The 22,420-nt window shown below is 49.8% G+C and overlaps 9 protein-coding genes across 9 annotated transcripts; 3 read left to right on the top strand and 6 right to left on the bottom strand.

Moving 5' to 3' along the window:
* Positions 1-1,256: 1,256 nt before the first annotated feature.
* EPUS_01760 (uncharacterized protein) lies at positions 1,257-2,591 on the bottom strand (the record flags this gene model as incomplete). Its single annotated transcript, XM_007804365.1, has 2 exons — positions 1,257-2,498; positions 2,553-2,591. 2 exons carry the CDS (start codon positions 2,589-2,591, stop codon positions 1,257-1,259), a joined length of 1,281 nt encoding a protein of 426 aa, XP_007802556.1.
* A 497-nt stretch (positions 2,592-3,088) lies between these two features.
* EPUS_01759 (uncharacterized protein) lies at positions 3,089-4,558 on the bottom strand (the record flags this gene model as incomplete). The annotated part of the gene is made up of 1 exon (XM_007804364.1): positions 3,089-4,558. One exon carries the CDS (start codon positions 4,556-4,558, stop codon positions 3,089-3,091), a length of 1,470 nt encoding a protein of 489 aa, XP_007802555.1.
* Positions 4,559-4,909: 351 nt separating this feature from the next.
* EPUS_01758 (uncharacterized protein) lies at positions 4,910-6,028 on the top strand (the record flags this gene model as incomplete). Its single annotated transcript, XM_007804363.1, has 2 exons — positions 4,910-5,284; positions 5,381-6,028. 2 exons carry the CDS (start codon positions 4,910-4,912, stop codon positions 6,026-6,028), a joined length of 1,023 nt encoding a protein of 340 aa, XP_007802554.1.
* A 323-nt stretch (positions 6,029-6,351) lies between these two features.
* On the bottom strand, positions 6,352-8,228 carry EPUS_01757 (uncharacterized protein; the record flags this gene model as incomplete). The annotated part of the gene is made up of 2 exons (XM_007804362.1): positions 6,352-7,664; positions 7,748-8,228. 2 exons carry the CDS (start codon positions 8,226-8,228, stop codon positions 6,352-6,354), a joined length of 1,794 nt encoding a protein of 597 aa, XP_007802553.1.
* A 371-nt stretch (positions 8,229-8,599) lies between these two features.
* EPUS_01756 (Hydroxyacid-oxoacid transhydrogenase) lies at positions 8,600-10,242 on the bottom strand (the record flags this gene model as incomplete). The annotated part of the gene is made up of 4 exons (XM_007804361.1): positions 8,600-9,829; positions 9,892-9,916; positions 9,972-9,988; positions 10,036-10,242. 4 exons carry the CDS (start codon positions 10,240-10,242, stop codon positions 8,600-8,602), a joined length of 1,479 nt encoding a protein of 492 aa, XP_007802552.1.
* Positions 10,243-10,909: 667 nt separating this feature from the next.
* On the top strand, positions 10,910-11,878 carry EPUS_01755 (uncharacterized protein; the record flags this gene model as incomplete). The annotated part of the gene is made up of 1 exon (XM_007804360.1): positions 10,910-11,878. The coding sequence occupies one exon, from the start codon at positions 10,910-10,912 to the stop codon at positions 11,876-11,878; it is 969 nt and encodes a 322-aa protein (XP_007802551.1).
* A 153-nt stretch (positions 11,879-12,031) lies between these two features.
* Positions 12,032-13,317, bottom strand: EPUS_01754 (Tyrosine--tRNA ligase; the record flags this gene model as incomplete). Its single annotated transcript, XM_007804359.1, has 2 exons — positions 12,032-13,137; positions 13,194-13,317. 2 exons carry the CDS (start codon positions 13,315-13,317, stop codon positions 12,032-12,034), a joined length of 1,230 nt encoding a protein of 409 aa, XP_007802550.1.
* A 337-nt stretch (positions 13,318-13,654) lies between these two features.
* EPUS_01753 (uncharacterized protein) lies at positions 13,655-14,665 on the top strand (the record flags this gene model as incomplete). Its single annotated transcript, XM_007804358.1, has 1 exon — positions 13,655-14,665. One exon carries the CDS (start codon positions 13,655-13,657, stop codon positions 14,663-14,665), a length of 1,011 nt encoding a protein of 336 aa, XP_007802549.1.
* An 874-nt stretch (positions 14,666-15,539) lies between these two features.
* Positions 15,540-21,301, bottom strand: EPUS_01752 (uncharacterized protein; the record flags this gene model as incomplete). The annotated part of the gene is made up of 4 exons (XM_007804357.1): positions 15,540-15,736; positions 15,788-20,141; positions 20,198-20,853; positions 20,908-21,301. 4 exons carry the CDS (start codon positions 21,299-21,301, stop codon positions 15,540-15,542), a joined length of 5,601 nt encoding a protein of 1,866 aa, XP_007802548.1.
* Between the last annotated feature and the right edge of the window lie 1,119 nt (positions 21,302-22,420).

Raw genomic sequence — 22,420 nt, 5'->3', positions numbered from 1 at the left:
TCTAAAGGGATTGGAAAATGATTATAGCCAACTTGCATCCAGAAGAGTAGACGTGATGCAGCGCGTCGTGTCTGTCTCGTTCGTTCCACTTGGCTTTCAACAAGTTCACGAACTCCGTCACTTCATCTTGCTTTGAAATCCTTCTTTTTGCCTTGTTTTGAACTTCAAAGACCTTCATTTCCCTGACCTAGTCGCCTTCGATACACCGAGTGCTTTTACTTGTCCTAGAGTGGACAACCAGGATGACAGGCTCTGGCCCGGCAAAACAGTGTCTCGATGGGCGCCCTTTCCACGGCAGTGGGGTAGAGCATTCTTCACTGCAAGGACGGTATGACAACCTTTCCTCGTGCAACGATATTTGAGCTGAATAACCAAGTAGAGCTGCCTACACGGTCACGGCAAACACTGATCATCAGAGTTCTTGTTGCAAAAGACAGAAAACCCCTTCGACCTTCCGATGAAGGATGCACGACTCACAACTGAATGCCGTCAATTGCAGCCCCTCTTAGCGAGCTTGGCGAAGAAGAGGCTCATACTAACACTTTGCTATTGCCTCAAGACGATCCTAAAATCTTTGAGTACTTGTGTGAGTGGGTATCCAGTACGAAAGTCAAGTTACCTCAGAATGACGGAGTAAAATTAAGGTGCACATGGAGATTAGCTTTTTCGAGATAGACGGGGATCTCCTAATCCATGTGGCGACATACTGTAATTAACACCTTCGAGCTCGGCATTTGAATGCGCCATCTCACACACACCTACTCCATTGCAGATAGGCTAAAATAAATGAGATCGAGGGGGGAAGGGAGGAACATGTAATTTCGCCGTCTGTTGATACACTCCTGAACGTCACGCGAGCGCAGGGGAGAATATATAAATATGTACGGAGTACTCCACCTTCTCGTGAGAATCACGTGCATTTTTGCACTTTTTCTTTCTGTCCAAAACTTGAGCTCAATCATGCGTGACCTTCGAATTAGGCTCGCAACTTCGTGAATAGTAACAAATTGCTAAGTTTCTGTAAGGTCAACCAAGAGGGTGCTGTATATGAGGCATGAATTTACCAGCTCGATAGATTAATACGCGGAGCATAGAATTGTCTTCACTCACCCAACCATCACGCTTTAAGCCATTCATACTATAACCCCTGCATCCGCAGAATCAGACCACTCGATCTATTGTTCTCAACTCCGTTCTGGACCTCGACTTGCCATTTGCGCAACCTCGTCAAGCCCCGAGACCTCTCTGGTATTCACTTACTCGGCAAAAGCTCTGTAAACCACCAGCCCGTCCTGATCATTTGTCTGAAACTCCAACTCCACCCCCATCCCCACAAAATAAACATGTCCCATGCCCACCTCGTGCGTCTTACCCTCCGCCTTCATTGTTCCCTTCCCGCTCATAACAAACATGATACTGGGTCCCTCCACCGCGCTAACCGTCTCCCCCTGACCCGCTTCCAGCTCAGTCAGGAGCATATCGAACTCGCTCATGGGCGGCTGAAAGATCTTCGTCCGCCCCTGCCTACCCCGCTCACTCTGCTGCGGCACAAGCAACGCCTCCTCGCCCCTCTGGGGGTTGAACGTCAACGCCTCGGTGAACAGATCGATGTCATCCCGGTCCGCGCGCGGACAGAAGCCGGTATTGATGACGTTGTTGCTGCGGGCCATGCATTCGACGATGTCGCCGGAGAGGTAGGCGTGGATGCCGTCGGCGGGCACGTAGATTGCTTGTCCTGGTTTCAGTTGCAGGTAATTCATGCAGATCAGAGCGATCAGGGTGCCGTTGTCTTCTGGGGTGTATTGTTGCTGCAGGCGCGGGAGGAGGTCGAGAATGTAGGCTTGAGAGCCGAGCTGGGAGCGGGATAGTTTGGAGAGGGAGGATTGGACATCTGCGACGATTTCTGGGGAGGCGGAGAGCATGGTCTTGCAGACTTGTTTTAGGGCATCCTTTGTGAGGGAGGAGCTAGCGTCGGAAGGGAGGAACCGGGTGAGCGGTTCGAGGTTTAGAAGGGATTCGATGTCGGCTAGGGGTTTGAAGTTGACGAATACTTCGAAGTTGGTGAGGGCGACGGCTATTTCAGGCTTGTGATTTTCATCGGGGAATTTCTCTGGGTCCTTCTTATGGAGTTGTTCTGAAAGAGGTTTGGAAGGATGAATCTGTAAAGGGAGCGCCTTGGCTATGGAGAGAACCTGCAATGCAGTCATGTGTTCAGTGAATGGGAGGTAGAAGATGAGCTGGTAGTGTACCTTTGGTAGAAATGGTAGATCCTTGCCAAACTTGTCGAGTACTGTCTTCCCTACCAACTTCTCCGCGGTGGCATTGATCACGTCTTGCAGGTTTTCACCCGTAGACATAACGTAGGAAGGGATGACTGGATAGGTGCCCATCCACATCTCGGAATATTCCTTGTCATCGTCAATCTTAAAGTCTGGAGATGTCTTCTCGCACAGCCGAGCAGCAAGAGATTGGCGCCCTTTTTTGCCCCATGGATAGTTCTGGCATGCGGATTAGTCATTCGAGATCAAGACGAGAGGGAATTCAAGTCGAACATTGCAATCACATTTCAATTGGAGAACTGAACCAGCCATGGTGAAGACTTGAAGGTTGAGAACGACGATGCAGAGAAGGTTAGGAGAATAAATAGAGGAAATGGGTAAATGTGAAAGAGATGCGAGACATCACAGACACAACAGAGAGGAGAGATGTACAGAGCTGCAGCAGAGCATTTTCTACAACCACAATTGTTACGCAAAGCAGTGCCGCAGAGATGACGAGGGTTTGCATTCATCTTTGTGCATGCAAAGCATGAGCTCATGATGATCAAATCACCAAATCGGAGCTTATTTCTGACAGGGTTCCGCTTCAAGCTCTCCCTCTTATCTTGGCACTTCCCTTGGCCCAACTTAGTGGGAACTGTCCCACTTGAACTTGAATGGATCTGGGTTGAAGTACAGCGGCAGCAATCAACCAGACTCGCCTCCACCGAGCACTGGATCCCTTGTGCCATCCTTGCTGTAGGAGTGGATATCTGATGGTGACAGATAGTATTGTTGGTAAGAGGATAGCAGGAGCAGCAGGATTGATCCTATTTATGTGCGTCGAAGACGCCTCTGGCAGGTTTCCACTCGAAGTGATGCTCTCCTGCGACCGGCTTTCCTGGTTCTGCGGACTTCAAGTCGAACTTATGGGCACCAAAGTAGTCCATTTGTGCCTCCATAAACTGCGTTGGCAGCTCGGTCGACGCTATGTACTTGAGATATTCAAGCGACGCGCTCAAACTCGGCACGGGAGCATCAGCTTCAATTGCTCTCAGTACGACCCTTTTCAAGGCGGGATAGTTTTCCTTCAATGGTGCACCAATCTCTCGATGATCGAGGAGGTCATTGCCATCATGATTGTCCTGTCGGTAGACCTTCTCGAGGAGATCGACTATGTAATCCGACTGGATGATGCACCCACCACGCCAGAGTTGAAGCATATCAGCAAAGTCCACGTTCCACTTCTGCTCGTGATTTGCCTTTTCGATGATGTGTAATCCTTGAATAAACGATAACAGGAAGGATGCGTAGGTTGCCTTCTGAAGATCTTTGACGAAATCTGTCCGCTCCTGTCCTGTCAATTGCATCTTTGCAGGCTTGAACCCACCATCCAACCCGTTCTTGACCTTTTCTCGGCGAGCAGCATCAGCAGAGGCAAGCCGGAAAAGATGCGCAGACATAATCGTCGGCGCAGGCACATGCAACCGTACAGCTTCCTCGCATGTCCATGTGCCAGTACCTTCCGTCTCGTCAACATCTTGAACTACCTTATCCCGGACCCTGTCCAGAACGAATGAATTGTCCTTCGGATCACGTGTTCTGCACATTTCAGCACCAATGGAGATCAAGAAGTTGTGCTCTAATGGGCCTTCTTTGTTCCATGAATCGAAGATCGAGGCTATCTCATCATATTCCATACCTACAGCTTGCCTCATGATGCCCCAAACCTCACACAAAACCGACATCAGGCCATGCTCGATGCCATTATGCACCATCTTGACATAGTGACCACTTCCACCCGGGCCAACCTTCGTGACACAAGGTCTGTTATGCTTGTCTCTTGCGGCAATTTTCTCCAGGAACGGCATGACTATGTTCAAGGCTTCCTCACTCCCACCAGGGGATACAGATGGTCCGTGGCGCGCCGACTGATAACCACCAGACACGCCCATGCCAATGTAGTGAATCCCGTCAGGTTCCAAACGTTTCTGTCTGCGCTCGGTACTCTGCCAGTGCTCATTTGACGCATCCATCAAGATGTCGCCCTTTTGAAGATATGGCCGCAGACCATCGATGGTCTCGTCGCCGACGCTGCCAAAAGGGACACTGAAAACAAAGACTTTCGGTGATCCTAGGTTCTCGCATAGGGTCTGGTAGTCCTTGCGATATTTGATTTTGTCCTGCAGCTTAGCCCCTTTGGCGTGTCCGAGGAGGGCCTGGCCATGTTCTTCGGACGGATCGTAGAAGCTGACCTCGATGCCGAACTCAGCAAACAGCAAGGACATCATAGCTCCCATGTTTCCCACCCCTATCATTCCAATCTGTGCTGGTCAATAGCACGATTTGTAGAAACTTGGCTTCCTGACGCATTTGGTGGAACAGACGACCTACCTTAGTCACCTCCATCATGGAAAGTTTTTATTGCTTGAGTTAGTTGAAGTATCAGGCTGGCCTCCAAACTATGTTCTGGGAAGTTAGAATACCTGTTGTGGACATTTGCTCAGGTAGAAGCTGCGGTGCGCCTAAAGATCCATGACGGGTGACGCGCTCTTGACATCACAAGCGGGGAGTTGTTTCAAGTGAGCTGTGTGATCCGATGCAAACATCTGTGATCATCTCTTTTTCATGCATTCGAACTTCCGAACAAGATGTCAAAATCCAAAATCCCTACCTGCTACGCCAGCTGCTCAATCGGCACCAAACCAGAGCATGACTTGCCGGCCAAGCTCAAGGCCATCTCCTCCGCCGGATTCGATGCCATTGAGCTTTCCATGCCCGATCTGCTATCATTCGCCAACTCTTACCTGGACAAGGAGGTCTCGAATTACGACTTTCCCGAACTATGCGAGGCAGGCAAAAAGGTGAAAGAGTTGTGCGAAGAGAACAACCTCAAAATCCTTATATTGCAGCCCTTCGCGAACTTCGAGGGATGGTCAGACGACTCGCCGGAGAAGGAGGATGCATGGAAGAGAGCGCAGGGTTGGACGCAGATCATGGAGGCGGTGGGAACTGATATGCTTCAGGTACGTCTATGTGATTGAGAGGGAAATTGGAATTCAAGGTCGCTATTGTCGACGCCAAGATGACCCAGCTAAATAACAATCGTGCCCCCCCCTTAGGTCGGCTCGTCAGATACCCCCAACATCAAATCCTCCCCGACCGAACTCGCGCACGATCTTGCACAGTTGGCAGATCTTCTTGCACCCAAGGGCTTTCGCATAGCATATGAGAACTGGTGCTGGGCAACCCACGCGCCAACATGGAAGTCGGTGTGGGAGATTGTACAGAAGGCCGATAGGCCGAATATCGGGTTGTGTTTGGACACCTTCCAGACTGCTGGCAGCGAGTGGGCAGATCCTACCACCAAATCGGGATTGATAGAAGGAATAAATGAAGAGGCACTGAGAAAGGAATTTTACGGGAGCCTGCAGGAGCTGAGTGGCACAGTTCCCAAGGACAAGATATATTTCCTACAGATCTCAGATGCATACAGGATGGATCCGCCATTGTCACCGGAGCCGGATGAGAGTGGCTTGAGACCACGTGGGAGATGGAGCCACGACCACAGACCCTTGCCATTTGATGGTGGTTACTTGCCAGTTGTCGAGGTTACTAAAGCGGTGCTAGGAACAGGATTCAGGGGATGGTTTTCCACCGAGATCTTTGATGGACGCATGCAGGAGAAGCATGGAGATGATATGGCCGCGTTCGCGAAAAAGGCTATGAAGGCGCATGAAAGACTAATCAAAGAGGCGGGTGGAGAATAGAGAAAACCTCGAATAGAGTGTCCTGTTGAAGGCATTACTCGTTTTGATCACAGCTGCTGTCTTGCCTGCCTTATCTGGCAAGTCCAGTGCCGTCGCCACTTTTTCCTCCTATAGACACCAAGTCCAAGACGGTATCTCTTCGAGCCTCATATCACCTTCCTCTTCCACCGTTGCCAGCTACCTGGACGTCAATTCTGGTAGAATGATGCATCATGTTTGCAACCGCTATCCGTGCCACAACATCGATCCCTGTTTATGGCCGCTAGCAGGCTGAGTTGAGGCATCACTGATCTGCCGTGAATTTTCGCTTTGACTGGCCGGCTCTACAAGGCTACGCTGTTGACGTTCAAGACGCCTCCCTCCGAGACCAAATCTTTGATCACCTTATCTTCCACTTCCTTATCAACCCCAAGAATCATCAATGATTCGTTCGTTCTATCCTTGGCCGGAGTAATTGATCCATCCACTGGTTGAACATCGATTGCATTACTGGAGTATCTCGCTGGCGCCACAGCCATGAAGTTGATGTTGACCCCCTCCCTTCCTAGAATGCTGCCAACGACACCAATCTTGCCTGGAGAGTCGTAGTTGTGGCAAATCAGCAAATTCCCCTCCGGCACGAACGACGTCGCAAATCGATCTATTCGGGAAATGTGCGGCGAGTTGTCGGAGCAGTATCCACTAATGATGTGCTGACTTGCTTCACCCATTGCCTCTGCTGGATTGGTGAAGACACTCCCTGATTTGCCACGGGAGAAGCTTGTTGATCGGGACGGAGGCCGTGCTATCAATGTGATAAGGGAGCTATAGGTCTGTGCGGAGGCATCACGACTCTTTTTTTCGTTGATGAAGATACCTCGCTCCTTGGAGATGAGTTCAGCATTGACAATGTTCACGTTGCCGGCGGCGTGGTCGCTTATTGGAGCTGTCAGTCCCTTCACCAACGCTGCGAAAAGTGGCTTCGTGTTCGACACTGTGGCAATTTCTCCTTGGTATATCAGATCGAACGTATCACGGGGGCTAGATTGCTTGCGACCAGTGTAGTGCTGGGTATAAAGACTGCCCATCTTTTCCACCAACTTCACAAATGGTTGAAGCGTCTTGTACTCGGCAGGTAGGATAAGCGGTGCGTTCACGGCAGAGCGAGGAAGGTCACCCGCAAGAATATGCAGAACTTGCTCACACACATCAATACTAACATTTTCTTGTGCTTCCACCGTGCTGGCGCCCAGATGAGGAGTGGCAATGCAGCGCGGGTGCGCAATCAACAATGCAGCACTGCTATCTGGCTCTTTGTGCGGAGGTTCCGTAGTGAAAACATCAATGCCCGCTCCAGCTATATGACCACTTTCCAAAGCCGCAAGAAGTGCCAATTCATCGAACACCCCACCGCGGGCCACATTTAGAACGCGTGATCCTGGCTTCATCTGATTCAATTCATGACTTGATATCATGCCTTTGGTAGCGGTAATCAGAGGTGTATGGATGGTGAGGAAGTCGACGAGGGGTAAGAGATCCTCAAGGGACGACACAAGGATCACATTGGCCGACTGAGCAACAGCAGGAGAAGCGTAAGGATCAAGAGCTATAACATTCATGCCGAGCCCACGCGCGAGGCGTGCCACAATCAGACCGACTGGCAGAAATCAGCACCAAATGTTCAATGACCTTACATCGTGACAAGTAATAGAAACAGATGGGGAAAGAGGCCTTGCTCACCTTTTCCAAGACCTATGATCCCCAATGTCTTCCCCTTCACCTCAATCCCCACCAGCCTTGAACGTTCCCATTTCTCACCTTTCAGACTAGCACACGCATCTGGCACATTTCTTGCCAGAGCCATCAACAGAGCGATCGTGTGCTCGGCAGCCGCACCAACATTTCCACTCGGGCTATTCACCACTATGACACCCAACTGTGTTGCTGCTTTGACGTCTACGTTGTCGACCCCGACTCCCGCTCTCGCGACAACTTTTAGCTTTTTGGCTGCTTGTAATAGCTGCTCGGTGACTTTCGTTTCTGACCGGATAAGAAGCGCGTCATATTGCCCGATGATGCTAAGAAGGTCAGCTGGCGATAGGCCTTTTCGCTCGTCAACATCAAGCGTAGTTCGAAGCAGGGCAAGGCCATCCGGCGAAAGCTTTTCTGGCACCAGTACTCTTGGACGACCCGCGAGGCCCTTCTCACCAGCACTGTCCATGATATATCCAAGCGACGGTTATGGGGGTGTTAAGCAAAGTATTCTGAAAGTACGACCAGAAAAACAGGATCTGAAGTTATATAAAACTTGACTAGATATTTTGCAAACGTTGAGCAGCGCAGAAAGGGGTGGATGTAGCACCCCAAGAACTGGAGTGAATTGATGCCCAAGGAGAAGGATGAATGAGGGGTAAGTTCTCCAGGTTTCTGGGGAATGCGGGGAGAAATGACTGGGCACACGTGGTCAGGGATACTAGTAGTAGTAGTAGTGTGTAAAAATCTGGACAAGATATCGTAGATCGTAGATCGTAACAGACGGAGAGTCTCGCTTGAGGGTGTTGCAAACGGCTCGACATGTAATGCCTTTGGACATCAGTAATTCATGGCTTCCTCGAATAAACCTCTTAATTGCTCCCGTTCCTCATTCTCTTCCAGACTGAGATTCGGAGCAAGCATCAGCACTCTTTTTTGTGGAAGCGTTCCCTCCACCAACTCATCGATATGTTCCCTGCTGAAACCGAGTGCCTCTAACCCTCGAGGCTGATCTCCCAGGTTGACTAGAAATTCTGCTAGTGCTTCACTCAGGATTTCTCCAGCACTTTCCTTCTTGGCGTTGCTGACGTCCTTCCCGAAAACCTCAGCAGCAGCGAGGTGTCGTTCTGGGTTGCTCGCTCCAGTAAATTTGAAAACTGCTGGTGCTGTAACAGCGACACTGACTCCATGAGGGATGATGGGGGTGTCGATCACGTAACCGTTATGCTTGTAACCTGGATTTTGTCCACTAATTGGATAGCTCATTCCGTGGCATAGATGGACTCCAGCATTTCCAAAGCCGACACCTGCCAAGGTCGCGGCGAGTAGCATCTCTGACTGTGCCTCGAAGTCCTCAGGGTCCTTGACAGCACGGGGTAGAAACTCAACTGTGCTTCGTAGTGCCTTCAAAGAAAAGATATCTGATATTGGGTTTGCTCCTTGATACGCAGGTCGGTTTATTGGATTTTGAGGTCGCGGTGTCCTTTCGTGGTATGGTATGGCGGTCCAAGACTCCAACGAGTGACACAGAACATCGAGTCCTGAAGATGCATGTACTGCTGAAGGCATCGTGCGAGTATTGAGAGGATCGCATATTCCTAAAGTGGGTTTCAAGTTGCGATGGGCAATGCCAGTTTTGGCCTTTTTGGAGACGAGGTCAAATATTGCAGTACCTGTTGTCTCAGATCCTGTTCCGGCAGTTGTGGGAACCGCCACAAGAGGCTTTAATGGCTTTGTGACTGGTAGACCTTTGCCGAGGGGAGCGTTCACAAAGTCAAGGAATCCTGCATCTGGGAATGTTGTGTATAGGTTCATAAGCTTTGCCGTGTCGATCACTGAGCCTCCTCCTACTGCTAGGAAAGCGTCCGGCTGATATGGTTTGGCGAAATCGATGGCCTCTTGTATCGAGGAGTCCTTGGGCTCTACTCGGACTTTGTCGAATACCGTGAAATCGACACCTTCTCTGCTGAGGCCTTCCACAACCTGCTTCATTGCATCTAGCTTCGAAACATTGCTGTCTGTTACTACACAAACTCTGTTTGCTCCCATGTTCTTGAAGTCCATTCCTACCTGGGATTTAGATAATGTTAATCCGTTGGAGGACTGAATCTCGATCAAGTCTGCCCGCTCACCTCTTTCGTACAGCCAGGACCAAACCTGAAGACGGGTTTAGTTGCATGGTTCTCAACAGATAGCTTTAAGGAGAGCATACCTTATGCTTGAAGCTGCCTGTCAAGCCAATAAGCCTTGTTCTCACACAGACTCAGCTGACGTACCATCTCGAAGGCATATTCCTTCTGTCTAGTGTGATCCAGTGGAGTTGCAAAACTCCTTCTGGGCGACTTAAGTAACGATGGACTCTGATAATGATGACTCGGGTTTGAGTGGCACGGACAACTCGGTGGATGTGCTTGGATTGCCCTTAAGAGTGAGCTTGCGCGTTTTGCAGCGCTCGACGCCACACGTATCGAGGGAGTTGACATCTTGAACACAGATTTACTGATTGCAGAGCTCTAAATCATGACATGAGGCGGCTGAATAATGAAATGCGAAGGGAAGGGTTGCTCTCCGGAACGACCGGGGAGTCAATACAAAGACTAAGATCAAAAACAGAACTCTCCTCGACCATAAGCACAACACAAAACGAGACTCAACTTGGGCTATATGACAACTAGATATGGAATGTCACTCCAAAGGCGAGAGCTGAAACATCTCAAAACGCCGAATCAATGCCAGACCACTGCAAATGCACGGCAAGTCCGGAGGGAAGTTGGAGAAGGCCGAGGGAGGATTCTGACTCCGAGAGCCCGGTAACAAAAAGAATAAAACTCTTGGCATCAAGTTGCTAACACTATTCTGAGTAGAAAGGGAGATCCGCGTACCATAATAGATGTCACCAGTCTTTTTCCCCGCATCTCCTCTCAAACGTCATCTCCAATTCACTCATTCAATCAAGTCGTTCTCGTGTCATTATCTTGTCGCATACCAACGTCGAGCCTGAGGTAAGGGCTCATGATCATTCTACATTCTCTGAAGTGCAAAATACTAGCAAGAAGCTCAATCCAACTTTCTCCACCGCTTGTCAGACTTCCACTCTGGCTTCACACCACCCCTCGCCGGTTATATCTTACGCCCCGCACCTGTACAACCATGTCCACCGATCCCTCAAAATGGAAGCTTAACCACACGATGCTGCGGGTGAAAGACCCGCAGCGCTCCCTCGATTTCTACAAATTCCTCGGTCTCACCCAGATCAACAAGATTCCACAACCCGAAGCGAAATTCGACCTCTACTTCCTTGCCTACAATGGCCCCTCTTCAAGATCACCCAACCACCACTGGACAGATCGAGAAGGCGTCCTCGAGCTGACGCACAACTACGGCACAGAGGACGATCCGGAATTCAAGGTTGCGAATGGGAATGAGGAGCCGGGCAAAGGGTTCGGACATATCGCCATCAGTGTGGATAACATCCAAGCTGCTTGTCAGAGGTTAGAGGATGCCGGCTACCCGTTTCAGAAGAAGTTGTCCGAGGGGAAGATGAGGAGTATTGCATTTGCGAAGGATCCGGATGGCTACTGGGTTGAGATCATTTCGCAAAAGCCATTGGAGGAGACGGAGGGGGTCAAGGAAACGGACACTCAATCATACAGATTCAACCACAGTATGATTAGGGTCAAGGATGCAGAAGTCAGCCTGAATTTCTACCAAGAAGTGATGGGAATGACCTTGATGCGGACCTCGGAGAAGAAAAACTCGAACTTCAACTTGTATTTCCTTGGTTATGGCCCAAAGCCGAAAGAAGAGGACAGCGCCAATGGCGTCAACCCCGTTGCCGGACACGAAGGCCTCCTAGAGTTGACGTGGAATTATGGCACCGAGAAGCAAGAAGGGAAGGTATATCATGATGGGAATTCCGAGCCGCAAGGATTCGGCCACATTTGCGTAGCGGTAGATGACTTGAATGCGGCCTGTCAGTATCTGGAGGACAAGAAGGTTAGCTGGAAGAAGAGGCTGACTGATGGGCGGATGAAGACGGTTGCCTTCGTGCTTGATCCGGATGGATATTGGATTGAGGTCATACAGAATGAGAAGATGAAAAGGTCAGCGAATTGGTAGCCGTAGAAAAATCTATGTTAGTATTTATCTATGGTATGCCCCGACCTTGACCCATTGCTGTGGAAGGGTGTCATAGCGCGGTCCTGCTCATTCCTCGTAGAACTTCAATGAATAAAGCACCCTTTCGTGATGTATGTAGTGATGGAATGCTTCTCATTTCACCCCATTGACCTCAAGTCTACCCATAGCCTCCTCTGCACTGCTCCCAACTTCGACGGTCTCCTTTCCAGGTCCATCTACAGACCCATCTGGATTGGCTTTGACTGCTCCTGGATAGCGCGAGCCCTTGTCCTTGGGTGTTTTCTTCTTTTTGGCTGGCTCAGCAGGGGGGTATGCTTGCTTCTCCACCTCCTGCCATTCAGGGGATGCTCGAAATTCTGCTTGAATAGGCGTCAAAATGTCCACCAGGCCTTTGGTGACGGCGCCCTTCAGCAGCTGAGGTGTTAATCTGTCAGCCTTGTAGTCTTCTTTCAGGGTGTCAATGTCCGAGTAGACGATTGGCTCTTTCCCGCCTTCTCTCTGCTCGACTTCGAACCTCATCGAACCGTCGCTGCTCTGAAGGGAGGAGACTGGTAGCAGAACGTATTCGACGAAGCTTATCATGCCGTTCCCTTCCAGCGTTTGCGCCGCCGCGTAGGCTTTCCTGATTTTCTTCCTGACCAAGTCGGCCGTGTCTAATATGTCTATTTTAGAATCTGGATCTGATGATGACATCTTGCCTCCTGCGAGACCTGGCACCATGGGGTTCATCAAGTGTGCTCGCTCTTTGTAGCCAATTTTCGGGAGCACCTCGGTCGCTAAGGTAAATATTTTCCTTTGATCAACACCGCCGAACTGCGCATCCACTCCCAGGAACTGCTCATCGAGCGACTGCATCAAGGGATAGATCAGTCCTGATAGTGTAGCGTTCTCGACCTGTTTGACCACTTCTGCTCCAGCCTTTTTGGCGTCGTGTTCTGTGACGACGGAACTTAGCCTGAACAGATCCATGGTGTACTCTGCTGTCAACTGGTAGCTGCTTCCCAGCACAAATTCCAGCTTGTCAAGGCTCACACCAACAGCCTTGAGCAGCGCCTTGATGGCATATTTGTAGTACTCGGCGCGGAACTTGACCAGCTCAATAGGTGCTTTGAGGTTGTCTAGGAAGCCATGGATATCTGCCAGAAGGATCTTGACTCGACATCCAGCGCGGAGGAATTGCGCGATCTTGATCATAGGCACAAAGTAGCCGCAGTGCGGCTTACCTGTCGTCGCTGTGCCTGGACACCTGTGTTAGTATGTAGAGTAAATCGCAAACCCCTACAGCAAGCCTCACCCCAGTAGATGACCAGTGGCCGGTTCTCTTTAACAATAGCATCTTCAATGATGTCCGGTCTCAAAACCTCTTGTAGGTTCTCATTGATCAAGGCAATCTTTTGTTGTGGATCTAAATCGGCCATATTGTGAGTAGCTGTGGGTGATGTGAAATCGGCTTGTGAAGGAAGGGACGCTGAAGTTCCTGTTCCGCTCAGAGGAGCAGATATCCAGGCAGTGTTCAGCACATCTTCTGGGCCCGCATGCTGACTGTCCACACTGATGGAGCAATGCCAGCCGCCGAGTTACGTGAGTCAGCTTTGTTTCTGTGCAAGGAGTTCGAGCTGACGGCTGACTCAAAATCTAAAAATAATCTCGAGCTCCGTCAGATACTGTAGGGATCTGGGCCTGGGCGAAGACAATTCACCTTCTTCTATCCAAGAAATACAGCAACCAAGATCGGCAAGGCACAGTGCGTTCATCATGCCTCTAATTGAGGAACTTCCAGTTACTACCACTCAGCGAACCACTCAAGGCTGGGCCTACGTTCCAGACATCAAGCAGCCAGTCCAACCACTCGAAGCTCGAAAACGAGGCAGAAACCAGGGCGCAAGCAAAGGAGAGATCAGCGCAAAGCAGCAGAAAGCAATACAGACCAAGCTCAACGAGCTAGACAAGGAGAACTACAAAGATACAACCATCGCGATCCCGGCCAAGTCCAAAGAACGAGCCGGCAAGAAAATCACACCAAATGTCCGACGCATATTGATGTATCAGCGAACGTTCGCACACTACCTAGCCGATGAGGAAGCACAGCTTGGGAATGCAAACACTGTCCCGGCCCTCCCTCAGACTCCGCTACTCGCCCGCTCAGCATCTTCTCGTGCCTCCAAGTCGAAGCCGACGCCCATGCCACCACCACCACCACGACCCGGTTCTGCACGAAGACCATCTGTCGCAACACCAACACAAGCACCAACCATGAACCGCGAACGATCATCCTCAAGATCAGTCACCAGCATTCCTTCCACACCCCAGCCAACAATTTCCGGCCGCTCCATCACTCCCCAAGTTGAACCTCTACCACAACTCCCACCCGCACCACCAACCACCCCGCAGAACTCAAACACCCCTTCCAAAGACCCAGCCCCAGATCCAGACCCAGATTCCAAAAACCCGCTCCTCCGTTCCCACCCGCACCTCAACCTCAAACCGCCCTCCCAGCACCTCCTGCAGACCCTCCTCTCCGAACCGCCCCTCTCCTACTCCGCCTCGCGCGCCCAACCCCTCGAAGACTTCAGCCCAAACAACAACAACAACAACACCAACACTACCGGACGCAGCATGCGCCTCACATCCAAACCGCCCCGCCACTTCTGCAGTATATGCGGCTACTGGGGAAAGGTCAAGTGCAACAGGTGTGGAGAGAGGACATGTGGGCTGTTAGAATGTTGGAGGGGTCATGAGGGAGTTTGCGCCGTGCCTGCTTACTAACTTAGTTGAAGCAGCTCAGTTCAGGTCATGGCTGAGGTGTCGGTAGGTGGAAAGAATGGTTGTGCCGGAATCGGAACATGGGATGTTTGGTTATCAGTAACGTTATGGTGGTACTGGAGAGGGAGGATTGTTCTCAATAACCTGGGATCCTGAAATTGAGGGCAGCATAGAGGGGGAGGGAGATGCTGGCAGGCCTATCCTTCAGGGATGAAAGACAGCACTTGTATTTGCAGCGTTTTGAGCAAAGGAGTTATAGATACCCTTTTGATATTTCAACCTCTCTACACAATGCATGTTTGAAGGACTGGATATGTGCATATAACTGGGCTGAATATCACCCTTTGGGCGCGACTGCTTAGCGTACAGGCAATCTAGCAGTATCGGCATGTCATAGTGAATCTAGCGAGTCCTGTGTGCAAGTCTTCCAAAAAGGGGAAAATCTTGAGGGGGAAAGGTGGCAGGGGGGTTGATTCTTACTCTCCCGTTCGCTTGCCCACATCAAAAAGTGACGATCACGAGTTAGAAGTCTTATTTCAATGCATATTTTATTGCGCCTCGCTTACCTACACTTCATGAAGGTACTGAGACTGATCTTGCTCCCCACGGACAGAATCAACGCCAGCTCGACCGGCTTCCGAGATGGCCTTTCCCTTTCCCTTCCCATCACCATTCTAGGCTACTGAAATCATTTCGTGTTCTGGCCCGTGGCTGTAAATGAGTGTTTGCGAGCTGGGTAAAGATGTACACGCTAGGTGTTGCAAAGGTGCAAACGGCAGAGCCAGTGCGTCTGGTGTAGAAGAGAGACTAAAAAGCGAAGGCGGGAACAAATTACCACCACCATCAATCAACTCTCTAATTCCAGCTTCAGATTCCCTCATGATAAGTGGAAGGCCCCTTGTCCCTCTTGTATAGCAACGTTCAGACGGTTGCGCAAGACATTGAGATCGGTGTAGTCTGGAAGCTTGAGATAGTTGACACAGGTCATGACGCTAGGAAGATAGTCGTCTGATGAATATGGAGGCTCACTTGGCTTGCAGACCACGGTGAACATTGGCGTAAGGCTTTTGAACCCTATAAGATTGGGTCAGTCATGTCCAAGAGGATGTTCAATGTGTTACTTACCACCAATGGGGAGCTTGGGGCTGCCGGTAACAAATTGGAGGAAATCGCGTCGTTGTGTTGGAGTCAGCTCGCTCATGGTTTGAAGAAGATTCTTGACGCTCTTGCTATCCATGTTGAAGCCGTGATCAGCCTTGATAGAATCCATCAATGTCTCCAGAGACCAGTCCTCCTCAACTCGACCAAAGAGCATGATCAGCTCGTCCGGGGTAAAGGCACGCAACGATGAGTAGGAAAAGACTTGCGAAAAGCCAGATTTGAAGGCCTCGATCTGTTTCGCCACACCAGCTCCGACGGTCATGTCAAGGACTCTTTCAATATACAAGTCGACATTGTCAATTGTGACAGGAGTACTGGAACCATTGGGAATGAGCTCTATAGATGGATATCCAGGAAGTGTAAAGTCCAACATAAGGTCGTCAACACGAGCTCCTTGAACACAGACATCTTGCAGAGCGTGAGCCTTCTGTGCTGCGGACATGTGAAGATCCTCCTCAACTTGTCCTTTGGCTATGACGAATTTTTTAACCTGAACGAGGGAATTAGCTAAATCGTGGTCCACAGTCTTGACAAGAGCAATAGATGGAGCTTTGATATGTCCATTTGCAAGACGGAAGAAGGTCGGATTGAACGAAACGTCGATGATACGGGAGTCCAGCATCGACCGAGCAACAAAATTACCCAGCATCTTGAACAGATTAAGCAACTTCTTCCCAGCCTCTGATTCGGATTGTTTTTGGCTCATGGGAACAGGGAATAAACCCAATTGCCCAAATGCATACTCGTCGTGGCTGTTTGACTCGTTCTCGCGCCACATTTTCAGTTTCTTTTTCGAAAACTCCTTGGATACAGTCGAATAAAACTCGAGGGTCGGTCCTAGTCCCGTGCCAACCTCCTCAAAATACTCCACTTCAAGCACACTTGGGGAGCCACCGTACATTTCCATGACTTTGAGAGCTGATTCAAGAATGCGAGTGCGAGAAATGCGGACTTTCTGTCGTTGAAGTCGACCCATCAAGGGACGCTCATCTCGGCGACGGTCACGGCGGTCATCGTTGTCAGATTGTGCACTCTGCCATCTCAACATTGAGCGCGAGTAGCCGAAAGAGGTGGACTGTAGGAACAGATGTCTGGTCTCGAAGGGGAATAAGAAAGGGAAAAGCCTAGCAAGGTCTTCGCTCCAGTTCGGTAAACAATTGCTTGCAACAATCAGAGGCTCCTCAAGCTGTCTGTTCATCTTGGCGGTGAGCTTAGTGTTAATAAATTGGGCAAGTGGCTCTGATATCAGCTTCTGCGTGTGCCTCTCATCTAGAACAGCGTCGATATTCGAATTCATCTCGTGTAGGATACCCAGAAGAGCAAGGATAGATGAGGTGGTAGGATGATCATCAAGAGATGCTGGCATCTTGCCAACTTCTTCATCCTCAGGGGCATCCATCACCGACTTGATCTTTGTTGGCTCGGTGGAAGGGCCTTTGACGCGCTTGAACTTAATGGTATGGATGCCAGACCAAACCGTTCGCGCAACCGCATCTTGTGGCTGCTGCCGATTGTGGTATACAGCACGATAGATTGTGGTGTCTTTGGGGAGCGGTTTGTCATCCATGCTGAACTCGATATGCCAATCTTGAGGAACAGCTGCTAATGCTGCAGCATAGGAGAATTGACGTGCAGAAAGAGCAAGAGATCCCCCACGAGTAGAATGGATACTGGCCGCATGGCTTGTAGGATTCGGTCGTGTACCAGCAGATACTGGGGTTCCTGGCTGCAATGGTGTCGCTACGCGGGTACCATCTTCTTTGCGTGCGGTCACCTTTCCAGTTGAAGCAATTTCCATGTTGACAGCACTTGGATCAGGTGCGTCATCATCTGATGGGCTATCATCCAAATCATCAACGATAGCCTCGAGAGCTCCTGCGACATCTACGTCTGCTTCACCATCCGAAATCTGCTTCTCATCTGCACATTCCAAAGGATGAGGCACATTCTCGGACCCAGGCTCTGGCCCCGTCGAGGCTTGGTGGCTATCATTTGTTGATAAGCCTGGTTGATGACGGCGGCTGGAACGTCTTGGTGCGGGTTTGCTCTCCTTTGCTGCAGAACTCGATTCAGCTTTGGATGCAGAGGAGGGCATCGATCGAGAAGTAAGACGTGGAGTTTTTGCCTTTGCACCTGCAGGCGGCGCCGAAGGTATTGAAGCAGCAAGATCACCCGTGGATCCAAACAAACCTGCCTCCGCAGCTCCCGATAGCTCACGCATACGAGCGTTAGCAAGTGTCGCTAGCATATCCCGTCGACGTTGTCCGGTATGAGGCCTCTCCGACAAACTTATCCTAGGACGAAGGTAATCATCGAGGGCTTTGAAGGTTGCAATGGCATGGATTGAGACTGTAATATCGCGGTAGCTTGGTGGGATGTCGCTGTCAGCATCCGCAGTCAACTTTAGCCGAAGCTGCTTCGATAGCATGGAGGTCGAGCTGCCTCGGCTGTTTTCAGAGGCGCTGTTACTGACAGTGAGAACTTCGAAATGCTCGGCTCGGCTCAAAAGATCTTGCAATTTTTGGATCAATAAACTGAAAGGTGTGATATCACCCTTGCCGATGCTTGAGTTCACCTTGTTGGTAACCGTGGTTCCCATAAACGCTTCAAGAAAATCACCTCTAGCATTGCCATTCGTAGATGTGTGTTTGAAAACGTCCAACAGGGCTCGGATGATTTCTGAGCTCAATAGTTCTGAGCTTGTAATGCTCTCCAAAGCATCACCGTGAAAGAACTTCGCAAGTTGCGAGAAAAGTTGACGGCCATCCCCGTTGCCATCACCGAGGTAGCAGATCTGAAGATCTTTCGCGAGCGTCTGAAGTTCTGTAAGGATTCGATTGGCCTTATCCCGTAACTCGTGTCCCTTCGATGTTTCGTATTGCTCCAAGAATTTCTTTGCACGAAGAATGATGAGATCCTTCACCCCTGAAGCAGCAAAGTCTGACAAGGACTCTTGATCCGAAGAGTCAGAAGAGTGTGAGTCGCTCATGCCTTCTCCGTCTTCACGGATGAGAATGTCACCATCACCATCCTCATCCTCATCATCATCAAGATGGTCTGGTTCCTGATCCTGTTCGTCGTCATCATCGTTCATGCCACGATGTTCAAAGTCATCGTCTAGTTCCATAGAATGTGGGTCTCCATTCTCCGCATCCGATAGGTTGTTTTGCATTCTTTTCGCCTTCAGTGACTCTGCAGAGCGGGAATGTTTAGGGAAGACAGGCTCTTTCTTAGCCGTCATAGTTCTTTCAGCAAGCTTCTTGATCTCACCGATAACACCTTCACGATAAAACTGGTATTGATAGATGTCCTCCAATCTCTCAAGCAGTAACTCTGACGCTTGAAGTGCCAGCAGAACCAGGCTAGGGTGGTCTTCTTGGGATAAGATAGAAGCAAGAAAAGAAGCATACGGAACAGGGCGAAGAGCTTCCTGAATCACCTCAGTGTCAAGATTCGATAACATCTTGAGCTGTGCACTCAGCACCTTCTGTCGGACATTCAGATTGACAGTGCTCGAATAGGCATCAGTAAGTGTAGGTAGGAGCACCATTGCAAACCGTCGTGTATCTGCCTTGCAATCTTCTAGGAGTTTGACACGCTTGTCAATGGCCGAGTCCTTGGACCTCGTTCTTGGACCTTCATCGTTTATATCGCTGACAAAGTCGTTGTAATCACCAAAAGAGAGAAGTGGTCTACCCTTGGGCCTCGGTAGAAGCTCACAGATGACGTTAAGAGTCTCATACACCTGTTCTCTTGGACGATGAATCAGAGCCTGCATGATGACAACGCTATCAATCTTGGAGGCGGCGTTGGCGGTGTCCTCCGGAGGAGAGACGCCCGTCAGGATCTGGTACAAGGTATCGACAACATTCATTTTCAACAGCTCCATTGATAGCCGGGGACTCGCACGTGCAATGATTGCCAGAACACGCAAGAATTCGGTATGGATGTTAACACCAATGAGGTTTGTGGTGCCGGGGAGAAGTAAGCCAAGCACAAGTTTCAGCAAGGGGGCATCAACGAGTTCTTCAAGCTTTTCATGGTTGTGCTTGAAGCTATCAATGATACGAGTGACGCAAAGGCAACCCTGCTCAACAACCTTTTGGTCTGGACTGACGAGCACGTTCTGTAAGATAGGCATAACATCTCTAATGACGGGGAAGGAATCGTGAGGGATGTTTCGGCAGCAGTTGGCTGCTGTAGTAACTGCAGTCCGTTGGGTGCCCGTAGCAAAGAAGTCCAGGAATTGAAGACAAGCTGTCAGACCACCTTCGCGAACGATGGACCCAGGGAAATCGACCGAGATTTTAGAAAGTGTCTATGGTCACGAGTTAGTGGGATTGAAGTGGTAAGTCAAAAGGCGAAGATACTCACACTTAGCGCCTGCTCAGCTACATCAATGTAGTGGATTTCGAGCAATTTTTGACAGAGAACCGGTACAGCTCCACCGTAGACAACATTTGCGACAGAGCCACGCAAAGCCTCCATCAAATTGGCGATGCAACGGCAGGCCAGAAGCATTGTTTCTGGGTTCTCTTCCCCAGTGATCTCGTTTGGCTGCATCAATAAAATGAGCTCCTTGACGTATGGATCAGGAGAGAATTGCCCTGAAAGGTTGTCTTCATTCGATACCAGCAGTAGATTAGACAATTCTTCAAGTGCAACAAGCTGAATTGTTGGATCGTCTTTTTGTCTCAGGTTGTTGAGCAGATCTCTTAGCCTAGACGACATTCCCGACATCATCCCACTCAAAGCACGTAGGGTGCTCGACATTCCCAAGGGTGGTCCTCGACCATTACCGAATAGGCCAGCCGCAGCTGCTCCAAACGGGTCAGACATTTCATCATCTAAATCCCTGGGGCTTTCCGCATCGTTACTATCGCTCTGGTTTGGACGTGTGGGCGATTCTCGTTCTTTTTTGATAGCCTTGGGTGTTTCTTCATCGACATCTTTTGGGGTAGGGTCAGGTTCCTTCTTCGTGGATCGCTTCTTTGTTCTTCGAGCAGGCGTCTGTGTTGACGGGGAAGCTTCTGCTGCCAGGTTAGTAGGACGCCCTCAGCAGAATCAATATCTCGTCAACCAACCTTGAAGTGGCTTTTTGTTCCTGCCGCCTTTTCGCTTAGATGACGATGCTCCTAATCCTGCAGCATTGTTTGTATTAGGGTCATCGGCATGCTTTGATGATGAAGGTGTGTTGGACATCTCCGGCTCAGCAATAGCTCCTCGTCTCCGAGTACTCCTGGCCTGTGGGGCAGTTATCGAAGGGTTATCGTTCACTTTCGGGCGTTTCGGCTTTCGAGTAGAAGAATGAGGAGTGGCTTCAGGACCAGTGTTCTCCTGCAGTGGACTAGAGGTTTGAGGTTCAGGTGCTTTCCGTTTGCGGGTAGAAGTTGAGGCTCGTGTCGACAAAGGTGGAGAAGGTTCGGAAGGCGGTTCCGCAGCAAGCCTCGCTGACGAGCGAGTAACTCTGGAGGACATGAGTACTCATTCAGAAAGGCGGGTGGAAGTAGGAAAAGTTTGTTAGAAGCGAAAACGTTGGTGTGTAGCAAGATGTGGTTGGCTCAGGGCAAGGTTGATGGAGAAGTATTTAAAAAGATGATTGGCGCGGCCAAGCTCAAGCACGTGTCTGATGAAGAAAAGCAAAGGTTACCTCGTGAGTGAATGACTAGGCACAGTGCCTGAATTGTCAAAGTTATGGTTGCGGTCTGGCGAAGAGATATGTGCCATCGATCAACCCGCCATCAGCGGTTCCACACGGCTGGCAGTTGCTTGTCCTCGTAGACAGGAAGGTAAAACTTTCAGGCAGCAAATACGCTTACAGGAGAAGGCGCAGCACAAGCAGGACGTGGCACGACCCACAAAATTCAGGAGTGAAGAAAGAGTGTTTTGATAGAAATCGGTGAGTTGTACATGCTGTCTCAAGGATTCATCGTCCGCATCACACACTTACATACATACGCCATTTCTCGGCAATGTCATTACAAAATGAAAGTATTGGCAGCAAAGTTGCTTATTCAACGTTGGCAGAGAACAACAATTTCTGCTCCAAGCAACCCTTTACGAGGCTTTGAGTACTATGACTATAACCTAAACTGTTACTGCTCCGTGGAAGACTGCCTCGGCCTATCATTTTTATAATCGAGTATCGTTGATAACGATGTTGCTAATGAAGTGTATGTCTTTTCGGACCATGTATGTATCCTGAAGCCACTGCAACACAGCTGTCTTAATGAATTGGAAGAAAGCTTACGCTCGCCTCTTTGAGGCCCAACAAATCTATAGCAAAGATATCATCCTCCCATCGTGGGCTGCAACGTTCCTGAATGGTGAATGCTAAGAGCTGTTTTTGCCCATCTGAAGGATATTAAAGGTTTCCAATTTGACATCTATTTCACCAATCTGGGAAGTGCTTTGGTATTATGGTTGCCATTTTCTCTATTCAGAACCTGCCCTTACAATATAAGATTGTGTTCTGGGACAGATGATTGTTGCTGTCTAGCACTCCGGTGGCCCGCCTTCCACCTTTCACCATTCTATCAAGTCGTTTTGCCAACCTCTCTTGACTTCAGTTCTGATATTCATGACGAGTGGGTCACT

This window comes from Endocarpon pusillum (genome assembly GCF_000464535.1).
Source record: "Endocarpon pusillum Z07020 unplaced genomic scaffold scaffold3350, whole genome shotgun sequence".
NCBI classification, from domain to species: Eukaryota; Fungi; Ascomycota; class Eurotiomycetes; order Verrucariales; family Verrucariaceae; genus Endocarpon; species Endocarpon pusillum.
Note: the sequence above shows the minus strand (reverse complement) of the source record. Positions and strands in the feature narration are given on the sequence as shown.